This window comes from Dicentrarchus labrax, unplaced genomic scaffold, assembly GCF_905237075.1.
Source record: "Dicentrarchus labrax unplaced genomic scaffold, dlabrax2021, whole genome shotgun sequence".
NCBI lineage: Eukaryota > Metazoa > Chordata > Actinopteri > Moronidae > Dicentrarchus > Dicentrarchus labrax.
This window is the reverse complement of record NW_026136721.1, coordinates 14,189,982-14,216,582: the sequence shown is the minus strand read 5'-3', so window position 1 is coordinate 14,216,582 and position 26,601 is coordinate 14,189,982. Positions and strand designations below refer to the sequence as shown.

The 26,601-nt window shown below is 38.1% G+C and overlaps 3 protein-coding genes across 3 annotated transcripts; 2 read left to right on the top strand and 1 right to left on the bottom strand.

Annotated features, from left to right (window-relative positions):
* The first annotated feature begins 4,900 nt into the window (after nt 1-4,900).
* afmid (arylformamidase) lies at nt 4,901-10,800 on the top strand. The gene is made up of 11 exons (XM_051385360.1): nt 4,901-5,184; nt 5,549-5,639; nt 6,567-6,671; nt 6,776-6,824; nt 6,907-6,992; nt 7,099-7,171; nt 7,289-7,386; nt 7,549-7,627; nt 8,630-8,765; nt 9,480-9,584; nt 9,902-10,800. Exons 1-11 carry the CDS (start codon nt 5,155-5,157, stop codon nt 9,929-9,931), a joined length of 882 nt encoding a protein of 293 aa, XP_051241320.1. The 5' UTR covers nt 4,901-5,154; the 3' UTR covers nt 9,932-10,800.
* Nucleotides 10,801-12,183: 1,383 nt separating this feature from the next.
* cant1b (calcium activated nucleotidase 1b) lies at nt 12,184-18,617 on the top strand. Its single transcript, XM_051384890.1, has 5 exons — nt 12,184-12,796; nt 15,668-16,264; nt 16,365-16,505; nt 16,674-16,877; nt 17,356-18,617. The coding sequence occupies exons 1-5, from the start codon at nt 12,691-12,693 to the stop codon at nt 17,724-17,726; spliced, it is 1,419 nt and encodes a 472-aa protein (XP_051240850.1). The 5' UTR covers nt 12,184-12,690; the 3' UTR covers nt 17,727-18,617.
* ogal (O-GlcNAcase like) lies at nt 18,517-25,172 on the bottom strand. Its single transcript, XM_051384889.1, has 17 exons — nt 24,796-25,172; nt 24,542-24,593; nt 24,062-24,159; nt 23,346-23,476; nt 22,966-23,137; nt 22,670-22,768; nt 22,411-22,550; nt 22,187-22,331; nt 21,849-21,947; nt 21,467-21,711; nt 21,211-21,385; nt 20,300-20,385; nt 19,990-20,082; nt 19,819-19,907; nt 19,613-19,733; nt 19,389-19,518; nt 18,517-19,096 (listed from the first exon to the last, which is right to left on the bottom strand). The coding sequence occupies exons 1-17, from the start codon at nt 24,866-24,868 to the stop codon at nt 18,960-18,962; spliced, it is 2,085 nt and encodes a 694-aa protein (XP_051240849.1). The 5' UTR covers nt 24,869-25,172; the 3' UTR covers nt 18,517-18,959.
* Between the last annotated feature and the right edge of the window lie 1,429 nt (nt 25,173-26,601).

Sequence of the window (26,601 nt, the reverse complement as noted above, 5' to 3'; positions counted from 1 at the left end):
ATATATAGAACATAATACAGTATATAACATACTACCGTATATATAGAACATACTACAGTATATATATAACATAATACAGTATATATAACATACTACAGTATATATTTAACATACTACAGTATATATAGAACATACTACAGTATATATAACATACTACAGTATATATATAACATAATACAGTATATATAGAACATAATACAGTATATATATAACATAATACAGTATATAACATACTACCGTATATATAGAACATACTACAGTATATATAACATACTACAGTATATATATAACATACTACAGTATATATATAACATAATACAGTATATAACATACTACAGTATATATATAACATACTACTGTATATATAGAACATAATACAGTATATATAGAACATACTACAGTATATATAACATACTACAGTATATATAGAACATACTACAGTATATATAGAACATAATACAGTATATAACATACTGCCGTATATATAGAACATACTACAGTATATATAGAACATACTACAGTATATATAACATACTACAGTATATATAGAACATAATACAGTATATAACATACTGCCGTATATATAGAACATACTACAGTATATATAACATACTACAGTATATATATAACATAATACAGTATATAACATACTGCCGTACATATATAACATACTACAGTATATAACATACTACTGTATATATAGAACATACTACAGTATATATAACATACTACAGTATATATAGAACATACTACAGTATATATATAACATAATACAGTATATATAGAACATAATACGGTATATAACATACTACCGTATATATAGAACATACTACAGTATATATAGAACATACTACAGTATATATACGATACTACAGTATATATATAACATACTACAGTATATATAGAACATACTACAGTATATATAGAACATAATACAGTATATAACATACTGCCGTATATATAGAACATACTACAGTATATATAGAACATACTACAGTATATATAACATACTACAGTATATATATAACATACTACAGTATATAACATACTACCGTATATATATAACATACTACAGTATATAACATACTACTGTATATATAGAACATACTACAGTATATATATAACATACTACAGTATATAACATACTACCGTATATATATAACATAATACAGTATATAACATACTACAGTATATATATAACATACTACAGTATATAACATACTACTGTATATATAGAACATAATACAGTATATATAGAACATACTACAGTATATATAACATACTACAGTATATATAAAACATAATACAGTATATAACATTCTACAGTATATATAACATACTACCGTATATATAGAACATACTACAGTATATATATAACATACTACAGTATATATATAACATACTACAGTATATATAACATACTACAGTATATATATAACATAATACAGTATATAACATACTACCGTATATATAGAACATACTACAGTATATATATAACATACTACAGTATATATAACATACTACAGTATATAACATACTACAGTATATATATAACATACTACCGTATATATAGAACATACTACAGTATATATATAACATACTACAGTATATATAACATACTACAGTATATAACATACTACAGTATATATAGAACAGACTACAGTATATATAACATACTACAGTATATATAGAACATAATACAGTATATATAACATACTACAGTATATAACATACTACAGTATATATAGAACATAATACAGTATATAACATACTACCGTATATATAACATACTACAGTATATAACATACTACCGTATATATAGAACATACTACAGTATATATAGAACATACTACAGTATATATAACATACTACAGTATATATAGAACATACTACAGTATATATAGAACATAATACAGTATATATAACATACTACAGTATATAACATACTACAGTATATATAGAACATACTACAGTATATATAACATACTACAGTATATATAGAACATACTACAGTGTATATATATAACATACTACCGTATATATAACATACTACAGTATATATAACATACTACAGTATATATAGAACATAATACAGTATATAACATACTACAATATATATAACATACGACAGTGTATATATATAACATACTACAGTATATATAGAACATAATACATTATATATAACATACTACAGTATATAACATACTACAGTATATATAGAACATACTACAGTATATATAACATACTACAGTATATATAGAACATACTACAGTATATATAACATACTACAGTATATATAGAACATACTACAGTATATATATAACATAATACAGTATATATAGAACATAATACGGTATATAACATACTACCGTATATATAGAACATACTACAGTATATATAGAACATACTACAGTATATATACGATACTACAGTATATATATAACATACTACAGTATATATAGAACATACTACAGTATATATAGAACATAATACAGTATATAACATACTGCCGTATATATAGAACATACTACAGTATATATAGAACATACTACAGTATATATAACATACTACAGTATATATATAACATAATACAGTATATAACATACTACCGTATATATATAACATACTACAGTATATAACATACTACTGTATATATAGAACATACTACAGTATATATATAACATACTACAGTATATAACATACTACCGTATATATATAACATAATACAGTATATAACATACTACAGTATATATATAACATACTACAGTATATAACATACTACTGTATATATAGAACATAATACAGTATATATAGAACATACTACAGTATATATAACATACTACAGTATATATAAAACATAATACAGTATATAACATTCTACAGTATATATAACATACTACCGTATATATAGAACATACTACAGTATATATATAACATACTACAGTATATATATAACATACTACAGTATATATAACATACTACAGTATATATATAACATAATACAGTATATAACATACTACCGTATATATATAACATACTACCGTATATATAGAACATACTACAGTATATATATAACATACTACAGTATATATAACATACTACAGTATATAACATACTACAGTATATATATATAACATACTACCGTATATATAGAACATACTACAGTATATATATAACATACTACAGTATATATAACATACTACAGTATATAACATACTACAGTATATATAGAACAGACTACAGTATATATAACATACTACAGTATATATAGAACATAATACAGTATATATAACATACTACAGTATATAACATACTACAGTATATATAGAACATAATACAGTATATAACATACTACCGTATATATAACATACTACAGTATATATAACATACTACAGTATATAACATACTACCGTATATATAGAACATACTACAGTATATATAGAACATACTACAGTATATATAACATACTACAGTATATATAGAACATACTACAGTATATATAGAACATAATACAGTATATATAACATACTACAGTATATAACATACTACAGTATATATAGAACATACTACAGTATATATAACATACTACAGTATATATAGAACATACTACAGTGTATATATATAACATACTACCGTATATATAACATACTACAGTATGTATAACATACTACAGTATATATAGAACATAATACAGTATATAACATACTACAATATATATAACATACTACAGTATATATATAACATACTACAGTATATATAGAACATAATACATTATATATAACATACTACAGTATATAACATACTACAGTATATATAGAACATACTACAGTATATATAACATACTACAGTATATATAGAACATACTACAGTATATATAACATACTACAGTATATATAGAACATAATACAGTATATAACATACTACAATATATATAACATACTACCGTATATATAGAACATACTAAAGTATATATATAACATACTACAGTATATATATAACATAATACAGTATATAACATACTACCGTATATATAGAACATACTACAGTATATATAACATACTACAGTATATATATAACATAATACAGTATATAACATACTACCGTATATATATATAACATACTACAGTATATAACATACTACCGTATATATAGAACATACTACAGTATATATATAACATACTACAGTATATATAACATACTACAGTATATAACATACTACAGTATATATAACATACTACAGTATATATAGAACATAATACAGTATATAACATACTACCGTATATAGAACATACTACAGTATATATATAACATACTACCGTATATATAACATACTACAGTATATATATAACATAATACAGTATATAACATACTACAGTATATATAACATACTACAGTATATATTTAACATACTACAGTATATATAACATATATTCTAATAATAGAACAAGAATAATGTAATAATGTAAGGTTTTGGTTTTAATGAGATTAAGTTTGGAATTGTTCAGAGAACAGTGGCATAAGACATCCTCTACACACACAATATATATATATATATATATATATATATATATATATATATATATGATCAACTCGAGACCAAATTTTGGGCAGTGAAGCCAGCTGGCTGTATAATGAACACACGTGTTACATAGTTAACATATTCCCTTTGTTAAAATGGACACTTACACAAACAAAGTATGTGGAGTTTGATGGTGCATTTTAAAAGGTTGCTCAGATACAGAATCTATAACTATGCCATTTTGCATTTTCCACAGTTTAACCTGCATTACCACTGCACAGAGAGCAATGTATTTCCTAGGCCACCACACTTGAGCAATTGTGTATCAAAACGCAGTGACTTTCACTTCCTAAAAGTCTCCAGTGGTCACATGGTTGGTCAATCGGAAGAACAGTTCTTCATGTCGAACAGCTGCAGTGTCTTTCTCTTCCCCCTTTTCTCTCGACTATAAACACGTTTCCACCTGTTTGACCTGTTTGTTTAGCTTTTTCGATCGGTTTACTTTTTAAATTGTGTAAGTCAAGTGTAGGCCATGAGTCTGAAGTCCAGTCCTTCAGCAGGCTAGGACAGCTGCTGCACACATTGCTTGGATCCATCAGTCGGAGGACTCTCGGCGAGTAAAGACAAGAGATAAAATGTTGCACTGGACCGAAATGAACAAAAATGTAAGAGTTTGACTTCAAGTGGTATTTTCCCTTTTCTGTCTGCATGATCAGATTGTTGGGTGTAGCAGAATTATAGTGTAGCTGACTGCATCAAGCTGTAGGTGTATATATATATGCATATATACTATATAGTACTATACAGTACTATATAGTATATACTATGTATATACTGTGAGTATATAATTGAACGTTTTCATTGAATTGTTCCTATTTAAAATGAAGGCAGTCACTGTGAGAGTGTTAATGGTAGCAGGTGGGGGGCGCTGTTTACCGTGCTTACACTGTTTATGTCACCGGCTCATGGTGGTGGGTATCTCGGCTTTCATGGCCGCCCGGCTGACAGCAGCGTCTCTCCGTGTGACAGGAGCTTGAGAGGCAGTATTCACCCAGCCAGTGGTCGCACAGGATGTCGGCAGACGACGTGATCAAGGCTCATGTGAAGGCTTTAAAGGAAGGTCGGTCTGTTTTGAAGCTAGATGCATAACTACAATGCGCAGAAACCCGGCTGAGGCGAGCAGGCAGGCCGGACAGGAGCACAGGTGTCTTGACAAATGTTGTATCCCCGTGGAAATGTGTTTCTCTGTCTGTAGCCAGAGAGAGGAGGATACATGGTTTTTAAAAACATATTTTGACTTTAAAAACGCAAGCTGCCAAAATATGAGACTACATGTGAGGATAAGTTTGTAAGTTACATATTGGTGATAGTTCTTAATGAGTTTTGTTGAACAGCTTCCTCTATGGAGAGAGTAAACATTACTTTTAACAAAGAATAAAAGCACCAAAATCTATTTCCCACTCCTACTTAGTTGAACATATGTGTGCTGTAAACTGAATTTGGTGAGAATACTGTGGCAGACCTTTAAATGGAGGAACTGGAAATGAGGGCCTCTAAAATATGTTGCCCCTCTTTGTTGTTTAGAATTTTGGACTATAATTAAACATGTTTCTGTGTAAGGGGAAACTAGATTATGAATAGGATATAACATTCATGCCTTCATTAGAGAACTGACAGCAGGGAGATGACAGGAAGTGAGGAGGGGGCGGGCGCAGGGGGCATGTAACAAAGGTCCCCATCCAGACTTAAATTGGGGACTTTTCCGTTCATGGTCAGCGCCTCAACCCCCCCTGGGCACCCCATGAAAAACTGTTAATGGATAAAATGAGTATAGGGAATGTCTATTGTTGTCTAAACCAATGAATGAAACAATTTAACAAACCAAGAAACTTCAGCCAGTTTAATGCTAAAACCCAATTTTGCTCACATGGATTTGCAGCATTGTTCGACAGTACACACATTTTATATTGTCCTACTGTATTCATTATCACATTGTTTCACCCTAGTCTCCACTGGAGTGTCATGCTTTGATACCGTGTGTGTCCAGGTACTGAGCGCGCCCGTGGTCTCGCTCAAACCCTGCTCAACGTGCCATATGGGGAAGGAGATGGAGAGAAACTGGATGTCTACATACCCAGCACCAACTCTTTGGGTACGGACATGTGTGACTCCCATGACAGCCCAACTCCGCCCCGCTGTCATGCAGAGGCATAGGTAACGTGTGAGGATTAACAGGCCTGATTTGTTCTGTTTCAGATGTCCATCTTGTTATTTACCTGCATGGAGGCTACTGGCAGTTTCTCAGGTAGAGTCTTATTCTCATTGCAATGCATATTTAGATATCTCTCGTTCAGGTTTTTTCATGTCGGTGTTCTGTGTTCATACAGTAAGGAGGAGTCGGGATTCATGGCTGTTCCACTCGTGGATAAAGGCGTAGTGGTGGTTGCCGTCGGTTATGACATCGCCCCCAAAGGTAGAGTCTTTGTATTTCAGACAAAATTGTTTCTCTTCTTGGGGGAAAGGTTTTATAAAGATGAATCTGGAGCGTCAGTCCTCTGCCTGTACCCCTTTTATTCCAGGTAACATGGACCTGATGGTGTCTCAAGTACGCAGGAGTGTCGTGTCTGTTATTCAGCAGTACTCTCACATCAGGTACACGTCTGTTCTATGAACCATTATCCCCCTGCTTCAAGTTAGTTCATCTTAATGCATTACATTAAACTTCCCACCGTCACATAATACTGTGTGTCCTTCTGATCTCTCCCTCAGTGGTCTGTACCTGTGTGGCCACTCTGCTGGGGCTCACCTGGCTGCAATGGTACTCTCCACTGACTGGTCACAGTACAGCATCACACCTCAGATCAAAGGTGAGATCCATTAGGTGAAACAGGATGAGTGGTAGAGATAAAGAAAATGCATTGCTGCATTATGACAAACAGAATACTGAGGAAGAAGCAAAGATGCTTGAAATTACAAAATTTAGACACAAGTGCTGAAAAACCTTTGTCTTTTCTCTAACTGTGTTCTAGGTGCTTTCCTTGTCAGTGGCATATATGACCTCCTGCCCATCCTGTCCACCTACGTCAACGAGCCTTTGAAGATGACAGAGTATGTTCCTTATGGCAGTGCATGTGACTGTACCTCTAGTGCAAGACAGAAAGTGTGTGATCGATTGAAGCTACATTAGCCGCAACTAGCATGACACACCTGAATCAGAATCAGAATCAGAAATACTTTAATAATCCCAGGGGGAAATTACTTTCGTTACAAACTCCAGATATACATACAACATATAATATATTAAGAACATATATATATATATATATATATATATATATATATATATATATATATATGGTAAAATGTACAGTTTAAAATGTGCAAAAAGTGCAATCTCTGAGTGGACTGTCGGCAGTTGAGTTGCATTGTGGGCAATGTAGGCAGCAGGCACAAGGAAGAATATCTGTAATACGAGCAGACAACTCTGGTCTTGCTCTTTTGATTCTGTTCCTTCTTGTTCTTAAAGGTCTCTTGTGAGTCTGACAATGCTTTAGGAGTGCAATGGTAAATCGGTGGAGTTCTGTTGGAGGGGTTTAATCCGATTACTGACCAGATAAACAGGGTTACAGCGTACAGTAATCAGACTCTTACAACATAAGAGATAATTAAATTTCCTTTCTTAACCTGATTAGTCACAATAATCCAGAGTTTCTCAGCCTTGGGTGCTTGAGTTACTTTTTACTTTAGAGACTCTTAATGCATACATATTTCTTATAAAAACAGATTTGACTTGTATAATCTTTTCAGAATAATACATTTTGAGCTTCTTTTAAATCACATGACAGCTTGAGAAATCTAACGGCTTAGGTTTTGAAAATGGGATCAAGATCCAGATAAACCTGAGAAACCCTGCAGTAATCCTTTTTTATGTGTGTGCATGTAAATGAACTGTGTGGAGAGCATTGTGTTGAGTGGTGTGATTGTCCTTGTGGAGAAGGACTGTGTGTGCAAAGGTCTTTGTGTTTGTGTAATTGTTCTCTGCGGGTTTGTCGTGCCAGTCTGTATTTGACTCCTCTGTCCCCCCCCCCCCTGGTTGTCTCCTGTTGGCAGGGAGGTGGCGGTGAGGAACAGCCCCAGCAAGTTGGTCCCTCAGCTCAAACTCTCCTCCTCCAGTTGCCACATCGTTGTGGCCGTCGCTGCGAACGACTCGCCGGAGTTTCGCAAGCAGTCTGAAGAATACTACAAAGTCAGTGCAGCTGATGGAGCATGAATATTTTGATTAGAGCATGAAGGGAATTATTTATTGGGGAGTTTTCTTGCAAACAGTCTGCATCCTTCTTCTTCACTGCCATTGTTGGCACATTGTTGTGTTTCTTTGTGTGTTACTACTGCCAGCTGTGGACCGTGCAACAGTTTAAAACCAGTGGCAGGAATGTGTATCCCGTGCAGTTGCATCCTTGTTTACAGTACAAACAAAATGTGAACCTACTCTTAAAAACATTGCGTTAGTGGTCCAAAACTCCTTGGGGTACCTTTTTTAAAGATAAGCTAATTTACTTTTATCATCAATTTCGATCAATGGTTTATTTATAAAATGTCTACAAATAGTAAAAAATGCTCATCACAAGTTCTTTTAGTGGAAGTTAACATCTTTAAATCACTTGTTTTGTCCATAGCCAAAAAATACTCAATATAGAATCATGTGAAACAGACTAAAGTCACACATTTTCCATTTTTCCATTTTTTATTAAAAACTTTGAATCAATCAGTTAATCAAGTGCCCAAATTTTTGGGGGGTCAGTTTTCTAGCAATTGATTTTACTGTGACCTCTCATTTCTCAGTGAAAACATCATACTGCTGTTTAAACTGAGAAAGTTAATTTATTTGGCTATGTTCAGATGTGTTCAGATATGTATGTGTAATGTACTATAGTCTCACCTCTTTCTTCTGGCTTTAAAGACTTTGGAGGCATCAGGACTTAGTGTGACCATGGAGGATGTGGCCAACACAGACCACTTCAGTATCATTGAGCAACTGGTAGATGGGGAGTATCACCTAACAAAGGTACACACACTGAACTATTGTTATTTTCTTTCCTTTTTCTTTCTCTGACCAATAGCATTATAATATTAATGTCCAGTATTGATGTACAACTTGGAGCTGACATTATGAGAATGAGCTTTATTTGATGTGACCAATAGTCAACTTGAACCGCTGATTTCCAGGACATAATCCTGGAAACTGTCTGCCATCTTTTCATCAAATATCCAACCATTTTAGTCATTTTTCCAAAAAGCATTTCTGAATAATATATAGTGTGATGGCTGGCACTTTATTTGTTGTTAACTCAGTGGTGTTTTAATTAATTCTTTCCTCCATAGCTTCTCTTGAAGATGATGGGGAAGAGCTGAAGCGGCAGTCTTTGATCCATCGGCTTATAACATACCTCTGTATCAACATACACCTCTGAGCAGAGTCACTGTGCACAGATACTTACAAAATATGCATTATTTTAGGTTTGCACTGTGGTAAATGTACAATTTCTGTCCATTTTGATTGATCAATAAGGTGGCATGTATTGTTTTGACCGTCTAGTTTACAGTTTTGTTAGTTAATATGCTCATTGTATACTGTTGTCAGAAAATGTCCTACAACACCTTTATTATGTTTCAACTACTATATCATATTATGAAAACATTGCGTGCCTAAAACTGAGTCACTACGAGGATCGTGATTGTTGCAAATGATACTGCAGTTAAACCGGCTCGTATTCAGTTGTAAGCAGATTGTTTAATGACAATAGTGCACAGAGTTATCGACAGGAAATACTGTTCCACCAGCATACTATAAGTTGTAGAGCTGATGGTTGGTTTTGGCATATTTCCAGTGTTTTGGGGTATGTATGTATGTCTGTTTTGTGTTTCCAGTGACAGTCTGCACCACAACTTAAAGAATCATGTCAAGAGTACTGACATACAAAGTGAATGTAGCTTTCTATTGTAACCTTCACAATGCTGATATCTCACCCAGGGAAACTTTAATGTGTTATCCACACTTTATAAATGTTGCTAATGAAAGCTATATATTTGCACTTCCTATCCTAAAGCAGTAGTCATATTGGGACAAATGGGACTAAGTTTAGCTGATGTACATTGTTACTTACTGCCCTTGTTCTAGCATCTTAAATAATTGTTCATGTTATTGTTTACACAAAGTGTTCTATTAATCCTGACTGTAGATCATAAAGACAACAATCACAATAAATATTTATATTTGAGAACTCTTGTGATGATGTTGTTTATGTATATGTGCAGTTTATTCTTCCTTATTTTAGCACCACTACCAATCCGGCATAGTTGGGGATCCAGAAACCTCAGGTTCACTGTGTGATGTTGTTTATGGTAACTTTTAATTACTACCACTAATGTACACTATACTTATGGATCTTGTGACCCTGTCTGAAAATCTAGTCTTAAGAACTTTATTTTACTTAATAACTGGGCTCAAGTGACACAGAAAACCAAGGCTGGCAGCTTGTTCTATCATCTGAATGCTGTTTGGTTTCTGGCTGTCTGGTCAAATGTCTCTGCAGGGACAGTTTATTACAGTATGTACCAACATGTAGCTGAACTAATGCAGTCAAACACAGCAGCAGTAAATCCTACCTTCATTAAGGTTCACATTTGTTAGGGTGTTCATTCTGCTTTATTTTAGAGGTTGCAGTTTGTGGTGTGGTTGTATGAGAGATGTTTGTCTTCCTAACATGTTGTCCACCCACTTCATATCAATGCAGGTACACATAGAGATAATTAATGGGGGTGGTCAAAGCCAAAGAGACACAGCAGTAAAATATGTATCTCTAAAACATTCCTCTCATTTTAAAGTTTAGATGCCAGTTTCTACTGTTATACAATATATATGAGATGTGTAGTATATCAGTGGTTAAGTGGTGACAGTGTGTGGAGACATCAGTGCAGTTGGCTCAGAGTCTCCAGGCAGGAGGAGCTAACTCTCATCGACGAGAAACTTCTGACCAAACAGTCCGGTAAATATGGCCAACCAGGCGGACTTGAGGACCCTCAGCAGCTGGTAAGCCACACAGCTTTAAACGCTACGAAATGGGGACCAGATGAAGGCTGAGCTCAGGGTGAAGTCCAGTGTTAAAGCCTGTGGATAGTACTAACGTTAGCCTGGCGGAGGCTAAAGCTAGCAAGCTCAAGCTGCTAGCTGATGTTAGCATGGTGGCTAACCGGTGTGTTTCCAGCTCCAGGGTGTGAGAGTATCTGACTGACAGCACCCTTACTCTCCAGTGCGTCGACCACAAAGCCTTTAACTTTAGTGTGACTGAATATATTTACGGTTTAACGTCTTGTTCACTTTGTGGCAGCCGGTTAAAGTTTAGTTGCCGGTTCTTCACTGACTCGTAATGTCTCTCTGCCTTCGTGGCTTTCTGGGGGGACACAGGCAGCTCTCTGTCTGTGTGTCTGTCTGTCTGTCTGTGTGTGTGTCTGTCTGTGAGAGCTGTAGTGTTTAAGTACAGCAGCTATCTAACACGGTTCTGTAACTGTATGCACTCATTTAATAATGAGAACCACAGTTTGTTTTATTTTCAGTCAAGTACAGCAGTAAAAGGCTCTTTTAATCAGTCTTGAGGTATTTACCTGTCTGTCTGCATCTGTTGCATCTTCTTTTACTGTTGATGGTAAACCAGGTGTTTCTGTTGACACTGGTGGGCTTTGTTATCATTTTCCGTTTAATACTTCACACATACTAAAACATTTACACAAGGGTGGTTCTCTTTTGTTGGTGTTTTCCCTGTTTACCCATCCAGATGGGTTTAGCTCAGATCTGTTTAGTAAACAATACATGTAAATGTCATAAATAGACAGCGAGACATCTCTGTTGAAGCTGTATACTCTAGACATGTCTAGACAAAAAGCAGCATATTAGCTTATTTTTTCTTCATCCCACTTTCATTAAAACTGAGAAGTGTTACACTGTTTTACAGGTTTGGTTTACATTCCCAACCGGTTCTTCCTGATTTACCTCATTTTTATTAGTTTTAATGAATCCTGGCTCTCTTTCTTTGCTCTGCTACAAGAGGTAGAAACTTGAGATAGTGTAATGGAGAGAAAAGGAGGAGACTTGGTGAGATAGAGATCAGTTATTCATGTGGGACAGAGGGCTGAAGGGACGTGGAGTTTATTATGAGATGCGTGCCAAGGAGAACAACATGATGGTTGCAGCGTGTTCAGGGGAGAAGAGGCGAAGAAAGGGTGAATAATTACATTCTTTATACAGTGTACAGCGTGGCTGTGTTTGGGTCTGTGCTGTAGAAGGAGGGGAAATAGGAGCCATGTATGCAGTGGTGACAATAAGGGCATTATATGTTGGCCAAGAGTTTGCCAATTAAGTGTGTGTGTGTGTGTGTGTGTGTGTGTGTGTGTGTGTGTGTGTGTGTGTGTGTGTGTGTGTGTTAAAGAGCATGTTAGTCAAGGAGTGTGAGCAGCTAAAGAGGCAGACGGGAAAAGTAATGCTTTGCAGCTGTATGTGATGTAAGATTATGTGGTTTGAATCACACTGAGCATTGTTTCCTTAGGTTGAAATTGCAGAGACAAACATTATGTTGACGTTGTTGTGACATTTATTTTGGGTTGCTATATGGTGATGATTTATCTGTTTATTTACTCTTTAAGTGCTCTGCTACTTCAGTCCCACCTCGATATTTCTTCAGCTACACCACAAATGTGTAAGTGGCTCATCCGCAGCTCAAGATCGCATTCATTTTGAAGCTGCCGTTGTTACTGCGCTAACTTCATGCAATATCATGCTACAATCACACTTTTCAATCTCAAACCATTTGTAATTGCTTGGAAAGTGGTTTACTTTTGCAGGAAATTGCATTCCAAACTGCAGGACTGAAGGACCTTTAGTACTGCATGTGGAAGAAAAAGATGTAGTAATCTTAAATGTTGCTGGTTTTTGTTTTACTATTATTAAAGGGAGGTAATGTTTCAAGATGTGTTTTAAATACCAGAGATACTAATGTCATTACTATACAGTGAATTAAACCACTTTATATGAGGGAGCTCAACCTACGACTGCGCTAAAGCTTATTTACTGTACCTGTCGGTTACCCTTGACAACAGAAAGGTCGAGGGTCACCTCGGCACTCTTGTTGTCACAAAACAAGCACAGCTCTCGTATTGCAGTGGGCCGTGTGTCTGTTGGCATGTCATAACAGTCCTGTACCTGCCTGTGAAACCTAAAATGATTGAAAAGCCCATTTGTTACTCAAGTGGAAGTAGAGATGGCTCATGATAACCAACTCTACATAGATCTGAAGAGAGTTCACTTGCTGGTGAATGCATGTGGGTCAGTCTGAATCTGATGGACAACAACCTGTAGAATATGACACACTTTTTTTGCCAAGGAAAAGCTGCTGTTTTTTTGGTTCCAGATGGGAACCAACTTTTTGCAAATGTGAGAAAACTAATTAATTTTGGGTTGAAAGGCTCCAAACAGTTCAAAACTAGGTACCAGAACCAGAACGGAGCCGGCTCCCTGTTGTTGGAAAAGGCCTATGACCGTAGTTTAACACTGAATTAATCCTGGTTCTCGCTGATATGTTCTTTAGACAGATTTAACATTTGCAAATTATTTCCTCCAAGAAAATGTAGAAAAAACATCTCATCTTAACTTGATAACATTTTCACCCACTGAGCTTTAAGCACTTCAGCGAATCTGCAGAGGAACAGGGTTTCCCATAGGGCATTCTTTAGCAGAGGTGGAAAGTCACACAGATCCTTACGCATCTTGTCACGTGATCAATGAAGTTACTAGACAACGGCCTAAACAACAGTCACACTCATTAAACAAACATTTGCTGTGTGAAATTGCACCACTGCCCTTTCCCCGAAAGATTAATGTTTTATGTAACTTATATAGAACTGAATTCATTATATAAGTGGAGGTGGTCTATATTTCATGTGAGGTGGCTCACTTCTAAGCACTCAAAATGAAGGATGACTTTTTGTCCCGGGACAATCAAAATAGCACTTGGGGCACAAAGATTCTGGCAGTAGACAGTAGAGAAATGTATCATTACAAATTAAATTATTATGTTTATGCATCATGGAATATATATATCACTTTAATTGTAAGGAAATACAGCGAGATGCAACCGGCACCAGGGTTGTCGACTTTGAAACTTTCTCACTAGATTTATCAATTTTTCAGCACTTCAAAGCGCCTTTATTTCTAAAATGCAAATAATCTAGTGACGTATTCAGACCATCAGGAAAAAGCAGAGAAATATATTCAAATACAGCAGTCAGCAGTTTGCAGGTCTATGTTTGAGCTTCTCTTTCACTCACTCTCCCTCTCTCCCTGGACGTCTGGATTTGGGTGCTCCTTTAGCTTATATGTAAATAATTAGTTTGAGCTTTAAATATTTAAATAGTTGGTTTGATCTTCTCCCTCCTGTTAAAAAAAATAAAATAAAAGTTAGGGTGAGTTAATAGTTTTACTCACATAAGTGCAGGGAACAACTAGCAGAACATCCATGGTGGACTAGAGTGAGTCAATAAAGTGATTCAAGTTATATTTATTACGCATAATGGGAAAAAAAGAACCTCCATTTGGGACACAGTGATTATGTCTGTAACGGTCAAAAGTAGAATTCGGGACACACGGCACTAGTGATATGAAGTTTCAGTCTACAAACAAAAACTCTTTGGGGCTCAGGAGGACAAAATAATTTGACATCAGAGAAGAGCGAGGTTAATTATAGGCTTGTCGTCCTGAGGAAGTAGGACGTGCCAGCTACCTACTCAGTATGCATAATGGAGGTTTTCCCTGAACAGCACAACAAAGCTCTGTTGTGAACAAAGAACAATAGGAACAGCCTGTTTTGTTGTTCCTCCCCTGTGTTCATTCTTTCATCCTCCCCAGCTATTGTTTTCAATGTTTTTATTCAAACTTTATAAAGATTTTTGATGAAGTTAACAATACAAAGCAATTACAAATAATGATTTGATTCTTGTCAGCTGAAAACAATTACAGCAATTCCTCTTTTTGTCAGTTTTGTTACACCACATCCTCAATCATGCCTCTTTTCTGATGTGCCTGTCTGTGCCCAATCCCAGGCTATAGTGACTATCAACCCCAGTCGAAGCCTGACAGTGAGGATGAAGACAATACTCCCATGACCTCCTTTGGTGTTGCCGTCCGAGGCCTCCCTCTGGCCTTGGCGTCCATGACACAAGCTACCGCCTCAGACTCGCGCTTCCACCCTAAATGGCGGGCGATCACTGTGGCGACCCTGCTGGCTTTAGTGCTTATGCTGTACTTGCACCGGACAGTAGGGAACAGAGACACAGCTACCAGAGGTTACCATCGCAACAGGGTTCACAGTTTGCAAATGCACAGTGAGGGTGAGGATGACATCTTCAGTGACACTAACAGACAAACTGCACGGAGCCTCTCCCGCCACCAGAAAAGGGAGAAACCTTACAATGACACGTACCCTTTAAGTCCGCCAGAGAAGACAAAACACGGCATGCGCTACCGTATCGGTGTGATCGCAGACCTGGACACAGCGTCACGTAGCTCTAAGGATCAGACGTGGTTCAGCTACATGAAGAGAGGTTACCTGACGGTTTCATATAGCGCTGACAGGCTAGAGGTGGAGTGGGAAGCTGAGACAGTCACTCTGGAGAGTCATCTGGCTGAGAAAGGACGAGGTAGAGGGAAACGGACACACACACACACACTGATCTGTTATTCTTTGAATTTATCCATCAGTATGTGGGTTACCTCAATGTTTGACTAACTGTGCTGCAGGTATGGAGCTGTCAGAGCTGGTGGTGTTTAATGGTCACCTGTACAGTGTGGATGACCGGACAGGTGTGGTGTACCGGATCGAGGGCAACCAGGCTGTCCCGTGGGTTATATTGCCTGACGGTGATGGCTCGGTCTCCAAAGGTCAGTCTCCAATAAATGTTTTACTTCTATCCTTTCAACACATCCAAGTCCTCAGAAACAGAATTGGCAGCACAAAAACAACAGCGACTCAGTAACTTTGGAAAGGCTGGCGGCCGTTTTATGAAGTTCACGTGCCTTCTTATAAATCAGTCCTTGTTTTGTGTGAAGGATTCAAGGCAGAGTGGCTGACTGTGAAGGATGAGCACCTGTATGTTGGTGGTCTGGGCAAGGAGTGGACCACCACCTCCGGGGAAGTCGTCAACAACAACCCAGAGTGGGTTAAAGTTGTTGGCTACCACGGTGACGTGGAGCATGAGAACTGGGTGCCATACTACAACGCCCTGCGGAGCGCCACAGGGATCCAACCACCAGGTTATGACCAATTTTTTTGGTTTCTTCATTATAGTCCTGTCCACATACAAAGTCTGAATTGTATCCCATCGTAGTTACTGTTTGAGATGTCAGGCTCTTTAATCCAAAAATAAACGAATAAAACCCAGAAGTGAAGACAGATTTTTTCAGTTCTTAGAAATGTGTGCAGCTCTTCCTCTAAGGCTGCATGCATCCTCACCAAAAGGAGAGTAGAGCAGTTTGCATATAGCCTGAGAGGCAAAACCCAGGGCACAACAAGTTGGCTCTTGTAAAGCTTTTGCTGTGGTTGCAACATTTTTATGAACTCAGTGTCTGTCCTCTTGATTTTGGCTAAGATTTTAGTAAGTCACCCAGACTGAACTGTCACAGCAGGGAAACCATGATTGACACTCACATTAATAGTCTCCATATTTTTTTTTATTCTTAGTTTTTATTATACCCTCTTATTCATTTTGTTACAACTCTCTTTGTTCTATAGGCTACCTTATCCATGAATCAGCAGCATGGAGCGAGCGCCTCCAGCGCTGGTTCTTCCTCCCTCGCCGTGCCAGTCACGAGCACTACGAAGAGACTGCGGACGAGCGGCGTGCCACAAACCTCCTCCTGTCCTGCCCCGCAGATTTCAGCTATGTAACAGTACGGCACGTTGGACCACTCAACCCAACTCACGGCTTCTCCTCCTTTAAATTTGTTCCGGACACAGACGATCAGATCATTTTGGCCCTGAAATCCGAGGAGGATGCGGGCAGGATCGCCACCTACATGATTGCGTTTACGCTAGACGGTCGGGTGCTGATGCCCGAGACAAAGATAGGGGATGTGAAGTATGAAGGGCTGGAGTTTATATGATGAGGACAGGGCTGAATCTGCAGGGGTCGAATATAGTTTAGTTTATTAAGAAGTGGTCTTCAAACATGCAACACTGTTGTTTTGAGTCCTACATTCCCCTCTCACTTCTACTGTGCAATAATGTCATTTGACTCATAGTTATATATTTCATAATTATTTAGTATGATAATTTAAAGGAGGTAGAGATGGTAAAAAGGGTAGGAGAATGCCACACCACCACTAGGGGAGTGTCACCAACAATATCACCAACAATTGACTAATTCTCTGTTCGTGTGTGATTGGTTTGAGCTGCCAGTCTGTGACTCTTACACCCACCAGTCACACAGAAATTGTCACTAGTCAGTCACCACACGATAAGTTTCTTTAATGTATTTTTAAGTCTTAACTACTTCATATCGGTGCTGCTGAGTTAAAAATCATGGTTTGGTTAGAAACTTCTGATATTTCAGATTAGTCTGGGTAAAACACTTAAATTTGTAGTCATCAGTCTATCAAACTCCAGGTAATGTGGATCTCCTCTCCTGCAGCCAAACTCTGCTGGTCAGACACTCAGGGGAACAAGGTGAAACAGGATACAATAAAATAAAACAGAGAAATGAATGTGCTTAATTTACTTGAAATATTAAACTTACTCATTGCTTTGTGTTTTATCTTACCTGTTTAGACACACTGAAGATTTATGATGTAATGAGTCCAGTCACTTCATGCATATCAACTTCTGATACACCTCAAAAAGTTGCCTCACATATGTTAATAAACTTTAAAAAACATTTCCTTCTCAAGCCAGAGAACAAGTGAAACACCAGCTATTTTATTTAAGATTAACCATTCATATATTCCTTTTGTATCCTCTCAAAACACAAAAAATTAAAATATCTACTCTTGTTTGAATGTGTTGTTATATGTATTATTTTTAATGTGTCTGTGTGTAATGCATATGTTGACAACATTTTACAATTTTCATGTCTACAAAATCAGTAGTATTCTGTTACACTTTATCATTATATTAGTACTTTGTTACATTAAGCATTTCCTTGACAAATGTCATGTAGGAGGACACGGACAAATGGTGATGGTTACTAAATTACACAAATAATGATATTAATTAAAAATTACAATGGAGTTCAGTTTGACAAGCTGCAAAGTTAGCAATTAATCACACGACATCTGTATCACAGTATCAGTATCTCAAAACATTTCCAACCTGAGGAAAATCCCTGTGATTGATCTTGTTCACAGGCTTGTTCCCATGGCAACGATGTCTCTAGGTAGACCGGCCATTTTTATGGGTTTGAAGGAGCCTAGTTTGGTGTAAAAGTCGAGCATTCTCCGATCGCTCTGCCTCAACTCACAGAACACTCCTCTGGAACCTGGAAAGTTACGGACAAGGAAATTAAGATGGTGTTTGAGATTTAATGTTTGTTCTCTAAATTTAAAATGAAACTGATCAAACTTGGGATAAAGTCACACAGCGTCAGTGATGCAAAGTTCCCAGAAGGAGACCCAGCCAGTATTATCATCTGCTGAATACCGTTAAAGACCACTGTGCTGTGTGACTGACTGAACAACAACATGCAGCCTGTTCAACCTCAGTTTGCGAATTAGTCGCAGGCCAGTTCCATCCAAGAATGATCACAGGCATTGTGCAAGGTCTTGACCTACCACTGCTCCTGATGGAGGACAACAGCCGACCAATCATACGCTTTGCTGGAGAGGGATCGGTGACCCGGGGCAGCACTTGAACAGTAACCAGGGAGGGGAAGTCCTTGAACACTGAATCACTTACTGCCCTCTAAAGGAGTGAGATAGAATAAAATAATTATAGTAATATTGCATTTTATCTTCATACTGTATTGTGGAGACGATTACACATTGCATTTGATCACCTGAATCTTGGCTGCGGCTGGTCTGGCGTCGGTCACTGCCAGGGCGTAACCACACACCCCAATCTCATCCTCCAGGACGAGAGCACACTGGGGAGAGGGGGGGATTTCTCCTGCTGACAGGCTGCAGTGGGGCAGAGGACATTTTACAATTGAGGTATGAGAGCAGAAATAGAAAGAAGAAATAGAGAAATGTGACTCTTACTTACCTATCACAGATGAGTGGAGGCTGTGTCAGCAAGGGGCCTTTACCCCCTTCCTCACCCTGCATCTCCCTGAAAATCATTTGCACCTCCGTCTAGGACAAAGACAATACTTTGTAACATCACTACTCAATGTGAACTTAAATGTGACTCTGTCTGAGGATCTGCCCTCCTTACCTTGTCTTCGGGGCAGTAGGGCCGCATGCAGTAAACCTCCGTCATAGGAGGATGTCTGAACAGGTCTCTGTTTCCATGGCAAGGCAGCATCCTCTGCAAGTACAGAAATACAGTGTATTCATGTTCATGTAGAAACACACAGAACAATTATTGATGAAATAACACTTAAAAGAAGATATTTACTAGATTCCTTGTCCAATAAACAAAACCTATCACTGTGCACTTAGTGGGGAAAATGGCAGATTCAAAATGACCCATTAGAAAGAATATAAGGTTCAATTTTGTCTCTGACTTTAGGCACTCAAGTTACCTGGAACTCTCCAGAGAGGCCTCCTCTGAAGCCCCAGGGTTCAGGATCATCGTTCATTATCTGGGCTGAGGGCTGACCTTGCCCTCCTATAGAATGCACACACACAACATAACATCTGTAGGTTAACTTTTATAGATTTTTATAAAGTCAAGAAACACAACACGTTGGATTCAGCAGTTGTCCTAGTATTCTGCAAATCCACACAACTGATTACTGTTAGATAAAGACACTGGACGTATTAAAGCAACCAGACACCTCTGCAACGTCCTGAAGCTGTCAATTGAGGGCATATCCATCATCTTCTTCATCTGAATGCAGGGATTACTGCTTACTTTAATGGTCGTGAGGATTCTGCCAATACAATCTCATTAATTCCTACTTGACTACAGTTTCTGTCTTCAATATATCCTGCAATGTAATACTATACTGTGATGTGTCAACAAGGATGTACAGATATAAACTCAGGAATGTGCCTTGTTGCAGGGATTGTTCTTTAAAGGTTGTAGCGGGAATAATTTCATAAATCACTGAAATAGATGGTGCAGATTTAAACAGTGTTTAGGGTTAGAGCTTATATTTAGGAATACGTCACTATTTTGCACGTTTACATCTTTCTCTTAGTAGTGGAACTAGGAACACATTTTAATTGCTGAGCAACGAACATACACAGTACACCCATGGTGAGATTGGTGTCTTTCTGGATCAAGTTTCACTCATTTAACTTTTCTGTCATGCTGCCCCCATTCGAAAAGAACAGGATGCCATGAAGTCCTGTGTGTCTTCAGCCTTAATCACTCATTAAAAGTCATCTATGTAGCTAGTTTAAGAGAAATAACTAATATAATTCCCAACACATCTTTTACACACCAGCCTGTGTAGTCTCATCATCATTAGAAGACTGATGTTCTCACCCAGTGTTTTCACGTAGGCTCGAGCCAGACCGACCCCACTCTTGATGTCACAGATGTAGTTGTAGAGGTCGTAGAGGATGCTGCGGTTAGGGGCGTTTGACAGACGATTGAACATTTGCACCACCGCCTCGCACATGCCATCAAACTGCTGCGCTCTTGAGCACCACTCTGCTGTCTTAAAAACAATGTTTAAGCATTAGAGTCACGAGTCACAACATTATCTGCTTTTTGAACACATATAATCACACAGCAATACCTTGTCTGTCTCTGCAGCAGCAGCCCGACTGTTGTTCTTCAGCCAGTCCAGCTCCTGCAGCATAGTCCTGGCTGTTGGCCCATGTTCGTATGGCAGATAGAAAAGGTCTGACAGCAGCTTCAGGTCATCCAGGGTCAGAGGCTCCGCTGTGTACAGCGGGTTCTCTCCAGGTCCTGGAACATAGGCGCTCTCTCCCATGTCAGTCTGCATGGGCTCCTCATCTGATGACTCTTTCTTGAGACGAGCTGGAGGACGACAAGGGCCAGGGCGGATGAGCAGGGTGATGACACACCATGTCTTAATACCTTCCCCACACCATCTCTGTGTTTTGATTATCATGAAACTTCTCTCTTTATAAAAGTGTTCTTTCATGACTCTCTACCTCCAGACTGATCGGTGCTCAGAAACTCCTGCAGCCAGTCAGTGAGGGCCAGGGTCAGGGCCTTCTGCGGGCTGTAGCACGGATCCTGCTCCTCGTCGCCTGGTGATGGAGGTCAGAGACAGTGAGATACTGCACAAAGTCGGCATTTCCAAAGATATCACATTTCAGGCTCTGTTTGATGTAAACTGGTAACCATATTAATGTGCTATACCATCATTACAAATAGTAGATAAATTGCTGTATTGAAAAAGTAGAGTCAAATACGATATTCTGCGTACATGCCAAAGCTGTGTTGTGTGCACAGTTGTGTTTTTTTTAAAGAAAAACTAGACGCTCACCCATTTCCACATCCCTCTGTCCTTCATCAGTTGTTGCTTTGCACCATGTAGCCAACGTGTGGATGGCCACAAAGTTTGGGTAGAACTCACAGTTGGGGTTGGTGAGCACTCCTCTCAGTTTGGGAATCAGCTCAGTGGGACGATCCTAAAAGGAAAAGACAATGTTCATCATTTCACCGGAAGCATAAACAGGCATCTATAAACATCTAAAATTATCTTTTTACTTTAAAGGGTCCGAGGAAGAGCCTTTGGGGGTCATAGTCATTTGCGTGGATATTGTCCCAGATGACCGGTGCCCTCTTCAGGACAGAGGACACCTCCTCTATAGACTCCACAGAGATTTTGTGGGATACCACTTTGGGACCTAAATAACACAAATTAGAGAGAAACAAATGTGTTATAAAACTCCATCTTTGGGTTATTTCTGTGGAGTTAAACACATTAGCACAGGTTCAGTGAGATTCCCGCACATTGCAGCCTTACCAGTCCACAGTATGTCTACCCCAGGCAGCAGCTTCTCTCCCACAGTGTGCAGGTAAGCGGACTGGGACACACTGGGAGTGCAGAACGCAGCACAATAATCTGAATTAAACAGGGACAGAGCAAGTGTGAATGATGGAAAACCTTGATGAAAAAAGAAAAACTGAGCTGATTATGTAAATTAGAGGTATCGCACAGGCTATGTTCACTGGTACTAAATAATAACCAGTTCACAGAAACAAAGGCAGTATGCTAGTTCCATTTCAGTCAGACAGTTTTGAGCAACCCCACTGCCCGACCTGTAGGACAGAAGAGGAAGGTCTCAGGTTCACCCAGGTGCTGGTACACTGCATTAGTGATGGCCACCTGAGCGTGGGCGAAGGAGCTGAAGGCCTGTTTATCAGCTGGACACATTTCAGTCTCGATGTCATCAAACAGTAAAGAGAAGGACCTGCAGCCAAACTCCTTTACCTGAAGGAGGCAGAGGACAGCTTGAAGTTTGGAGACCGTAAGTGCCATCAGATGCCTGCCTGTCAAATGCTTTTATTTTCCTGCTGCATGTTTGATATAAAGTAACATGGTGTCCACAACAAACACCCATAGAGCCATAAAGCTCCATACAGCTGAGATTAAATTATCTCTCGTGCTCCACCCTTCACCTCTGCATACAAAGTCCTACCTGGTCCAGCTTCCTCTTCAGGGCAGCGACCTCTTTGGGGTTGGAAAAAGTAACGTCCAGGCCGGGAGAGATGGCATAGATGAACTCGATGTCATGCTTTTTAGCTGCGGATATCAGGGCGATGAGTTGTTCTGGGAAAAGAATACAATATGAGAAAAGAAATCGTATTAAAAAAAAAGACACTGTTGTCCCAGTTAGAGAAATATCTTCAATAAATGCTGTCGAATTAGAGGTAAATGATCATTAGGCATCATTAGGCCTTTAATTTATGCAAATCTACAAATATATTAATATGTTATGGCCTAAAGTCCACTGATCTGCCTGTTCTACCTGCACTTGGATACATCAGACAGAATCATCACTGCCCTTCAGTATGTAACATTACTGATAAGATGCATCCAACTAACAAAAGGAGAGGCTCCAAACGAGCAATTAAACATTGTCTCTAAGGAGATAATGATGACGCTGAATGGGACTTTGGTCATTTTTATACTGTAGTTATCAACTTCTTTCATTTTTTATCTGTCATTTCACATTCCTCCGATTTCTTTCCTCTTGGTTCAGTGTGTGAACACAACTTTGCACAGTTCTGAATGAGGATCCTGATGTATGGCATGGTTTAAAAACAACTCATTATTCAGACTGGGGCCAAAGTCCAGTTCCAAGAGATGTGTGAGATTTATGATTTCATTCGATGAACGAGGGGTGGAACTCACCTGCCTCCTGAGGGGAGTACAGGTCCCTCCAGTACATCCTGTGTTTGTAGTCATCCTTGGGGGCGTACAGATATGTGTTCAAACCCCACTTCTGTTCTCTGTGGAACACCAGCAATGACCAAACACGTATTATGTCAGCTGGTATATTAGTATTAGTACAGTACATCAGTCTGTATTCTTAGAGGGTCTTAAAAAAGTGAAAATGAATCGAGACAAATGATCACAGAAAATATTACACAGACAACAGATAAATTCATGTTTGCTAAATATTGTTTGTCCAGTGTTGTTGACCTTATTCCCAGGACAACAGATAATAAACACCACTATGGGACAACACCCACTATGAAGCAAGTGCCACCTTTAGGGTGGGCTCTGGTTTTATCTGACTTCTTTAAAAAAAATGTATTCAACCTCCATTTACAGGTATGTTCCTGCTCTTCTTCATAGTGGGAGTTGTAAGCTCACTTAGAAGCCACATACCTTTTAAACAGCTCTGTTCTCTGCTCCATAGTCCACGGCCGCCCATAAAAACCTGCATCAAGCGAAGGTCAAGTTAAGCACCAAAGTAAAAACCACCTCACCAGAAGTGATCAATACATGATCAATATCCTGCCTGCATTGCTACAAATTATACTTTATGTAAATCCAGGCAGCTTGCATCCTAATGTGGGTATTCACTTATTGATTCAGCTGATCTGTGTGAACACTGGGACCACTGGGACCAGTATACTCACCCTCCACTACTCCACTGATGAAGCGCCTCGCCCCAGTCTGGGTTTGGCCCCTGGCACTGCCCGGTTCCGACATGGTTAAATGTAGTGCTGGCTGTAGTCTCTCTCTCTCAGTGTTCAGTTTACTAATACTCAGACACAAGCACTGACACAGCGGTACTGTCACTCATGGTTTTGTATGCCAGCCTTCAATTTGACTGACTTTTATTGCTCCGTCCTCTCACGCCTGCGCAGACCAGTCAGTTTTTAAGCACTGCCCAACATGATGCTAACATGGTCTGAAGTCTAAAGTTGTAAATACTCGGAGCGGATTGGAAAAGCAGCTCTTGTTTTGTGATGAGTGAAGTCCACCTCAGATTCAGACGCACGTTGATTGTACGCGTCCGACTACCGGGTGAACGTCTTAAAGGGACAGTACACCTGAAAACAGGAAGGGGGGCAGACAGAGCAAACCAAACAACAGAAACTCTTTTTTTATATAGTTTGAGGTACATTTTGTAGGCAAATATTATACTTTGCTATACTTTTTACCACTACGTAATAGCTTTAGCTACTAGATAATTGCAAAATATAAGTTAGCAAATTAATTATTATATATTATTACAAGTAAGCTACCCAGCAGTATATAAATAAATAGGAATAAGCCCCATCTTTACCAGCTGTAACATTAAAGTGATGCACAAATTGCATCGATAATTATAATATATTTTGCATAATGGTGCCTTTACTTTTGGTATGTTTTGTCCCTAATACCTTTGCACTCTTATTTAATAAAGAGTTTGAATGCAGGACTTGTACTTAAAACACTGTATTCATACAAGATCTGAAGACCTGAATAATTCTTCTACCACTGGTTGAGGGTGTGCTTGCATAAACATATATGAGTGTGGTTTTATTTGGTTTATTTAGTATTTGTGACTGATATTTACCAGCAATTTAGACAGTGACTGATGCAAAAGCAGCCAGTTGAATGGGCTACTAATTCCCTCAGCTTATTGAGGCCTGATAATCACCATTTTACAAGTGATGAACTGTATGCTGGTGCCTAGCTCTTTAAAATAGATAAATAAAGTGAACAAGTTCTCCATAAAAACCTGAACATTTTCAGCCAAAAGTTCCCTTACAGACATGTTGTAAGACATATAAAGATAATATGCTTGGAATATTAATTTGTATATTAATATTAATGATGGCTCTGTTTCATTTAGGTGTGCTAGAGAACCATGACAATGAGCCAGTGGGGATACAATAGGGCTGTGGTAGTGGAACAATTAATTGGAATACATTTATAATTAATGTTATTACACCTGTTTGACAATGCATTATGTCTGCCATGAGAAAGGTCTATAGAAGGGCAGAGAACAACCTTACAAAGTCATGAGGCAGAAAAATATGTTGAAATGTTGGATATGTCCAAGTTAAAGCCACATTTTATGTCACTGCTTTGATATTTAATAGGACAGTCTTCAAGCTTCCAAATGAGCATAACGTGGTCAGCATAAATTAAGTTGCTGACTCTGTGAAGGAAGGGAATAAGGCTCTAAGGATCTGAAGACAGCAAATGAAAATCACTTTTAAGATTAGGGGCACGCACAGCAAAAAATGTCTGGATTCTGAGTCAACTACAGGAGCCTATAGAAGAAACTGAGAAAGAGCTGGAACGTGATTCTGGGTCATTGTGAAGATTTACAACAACAAAGAGAAGAGAGAGGACTGATTTACTGGCTAGTAGGTCAGAATTGTTCTGAGCCAGTGGACAGTTTTACTTGTAACTAATAACATTACTAATGAAAGCACTGCATCAGGAGA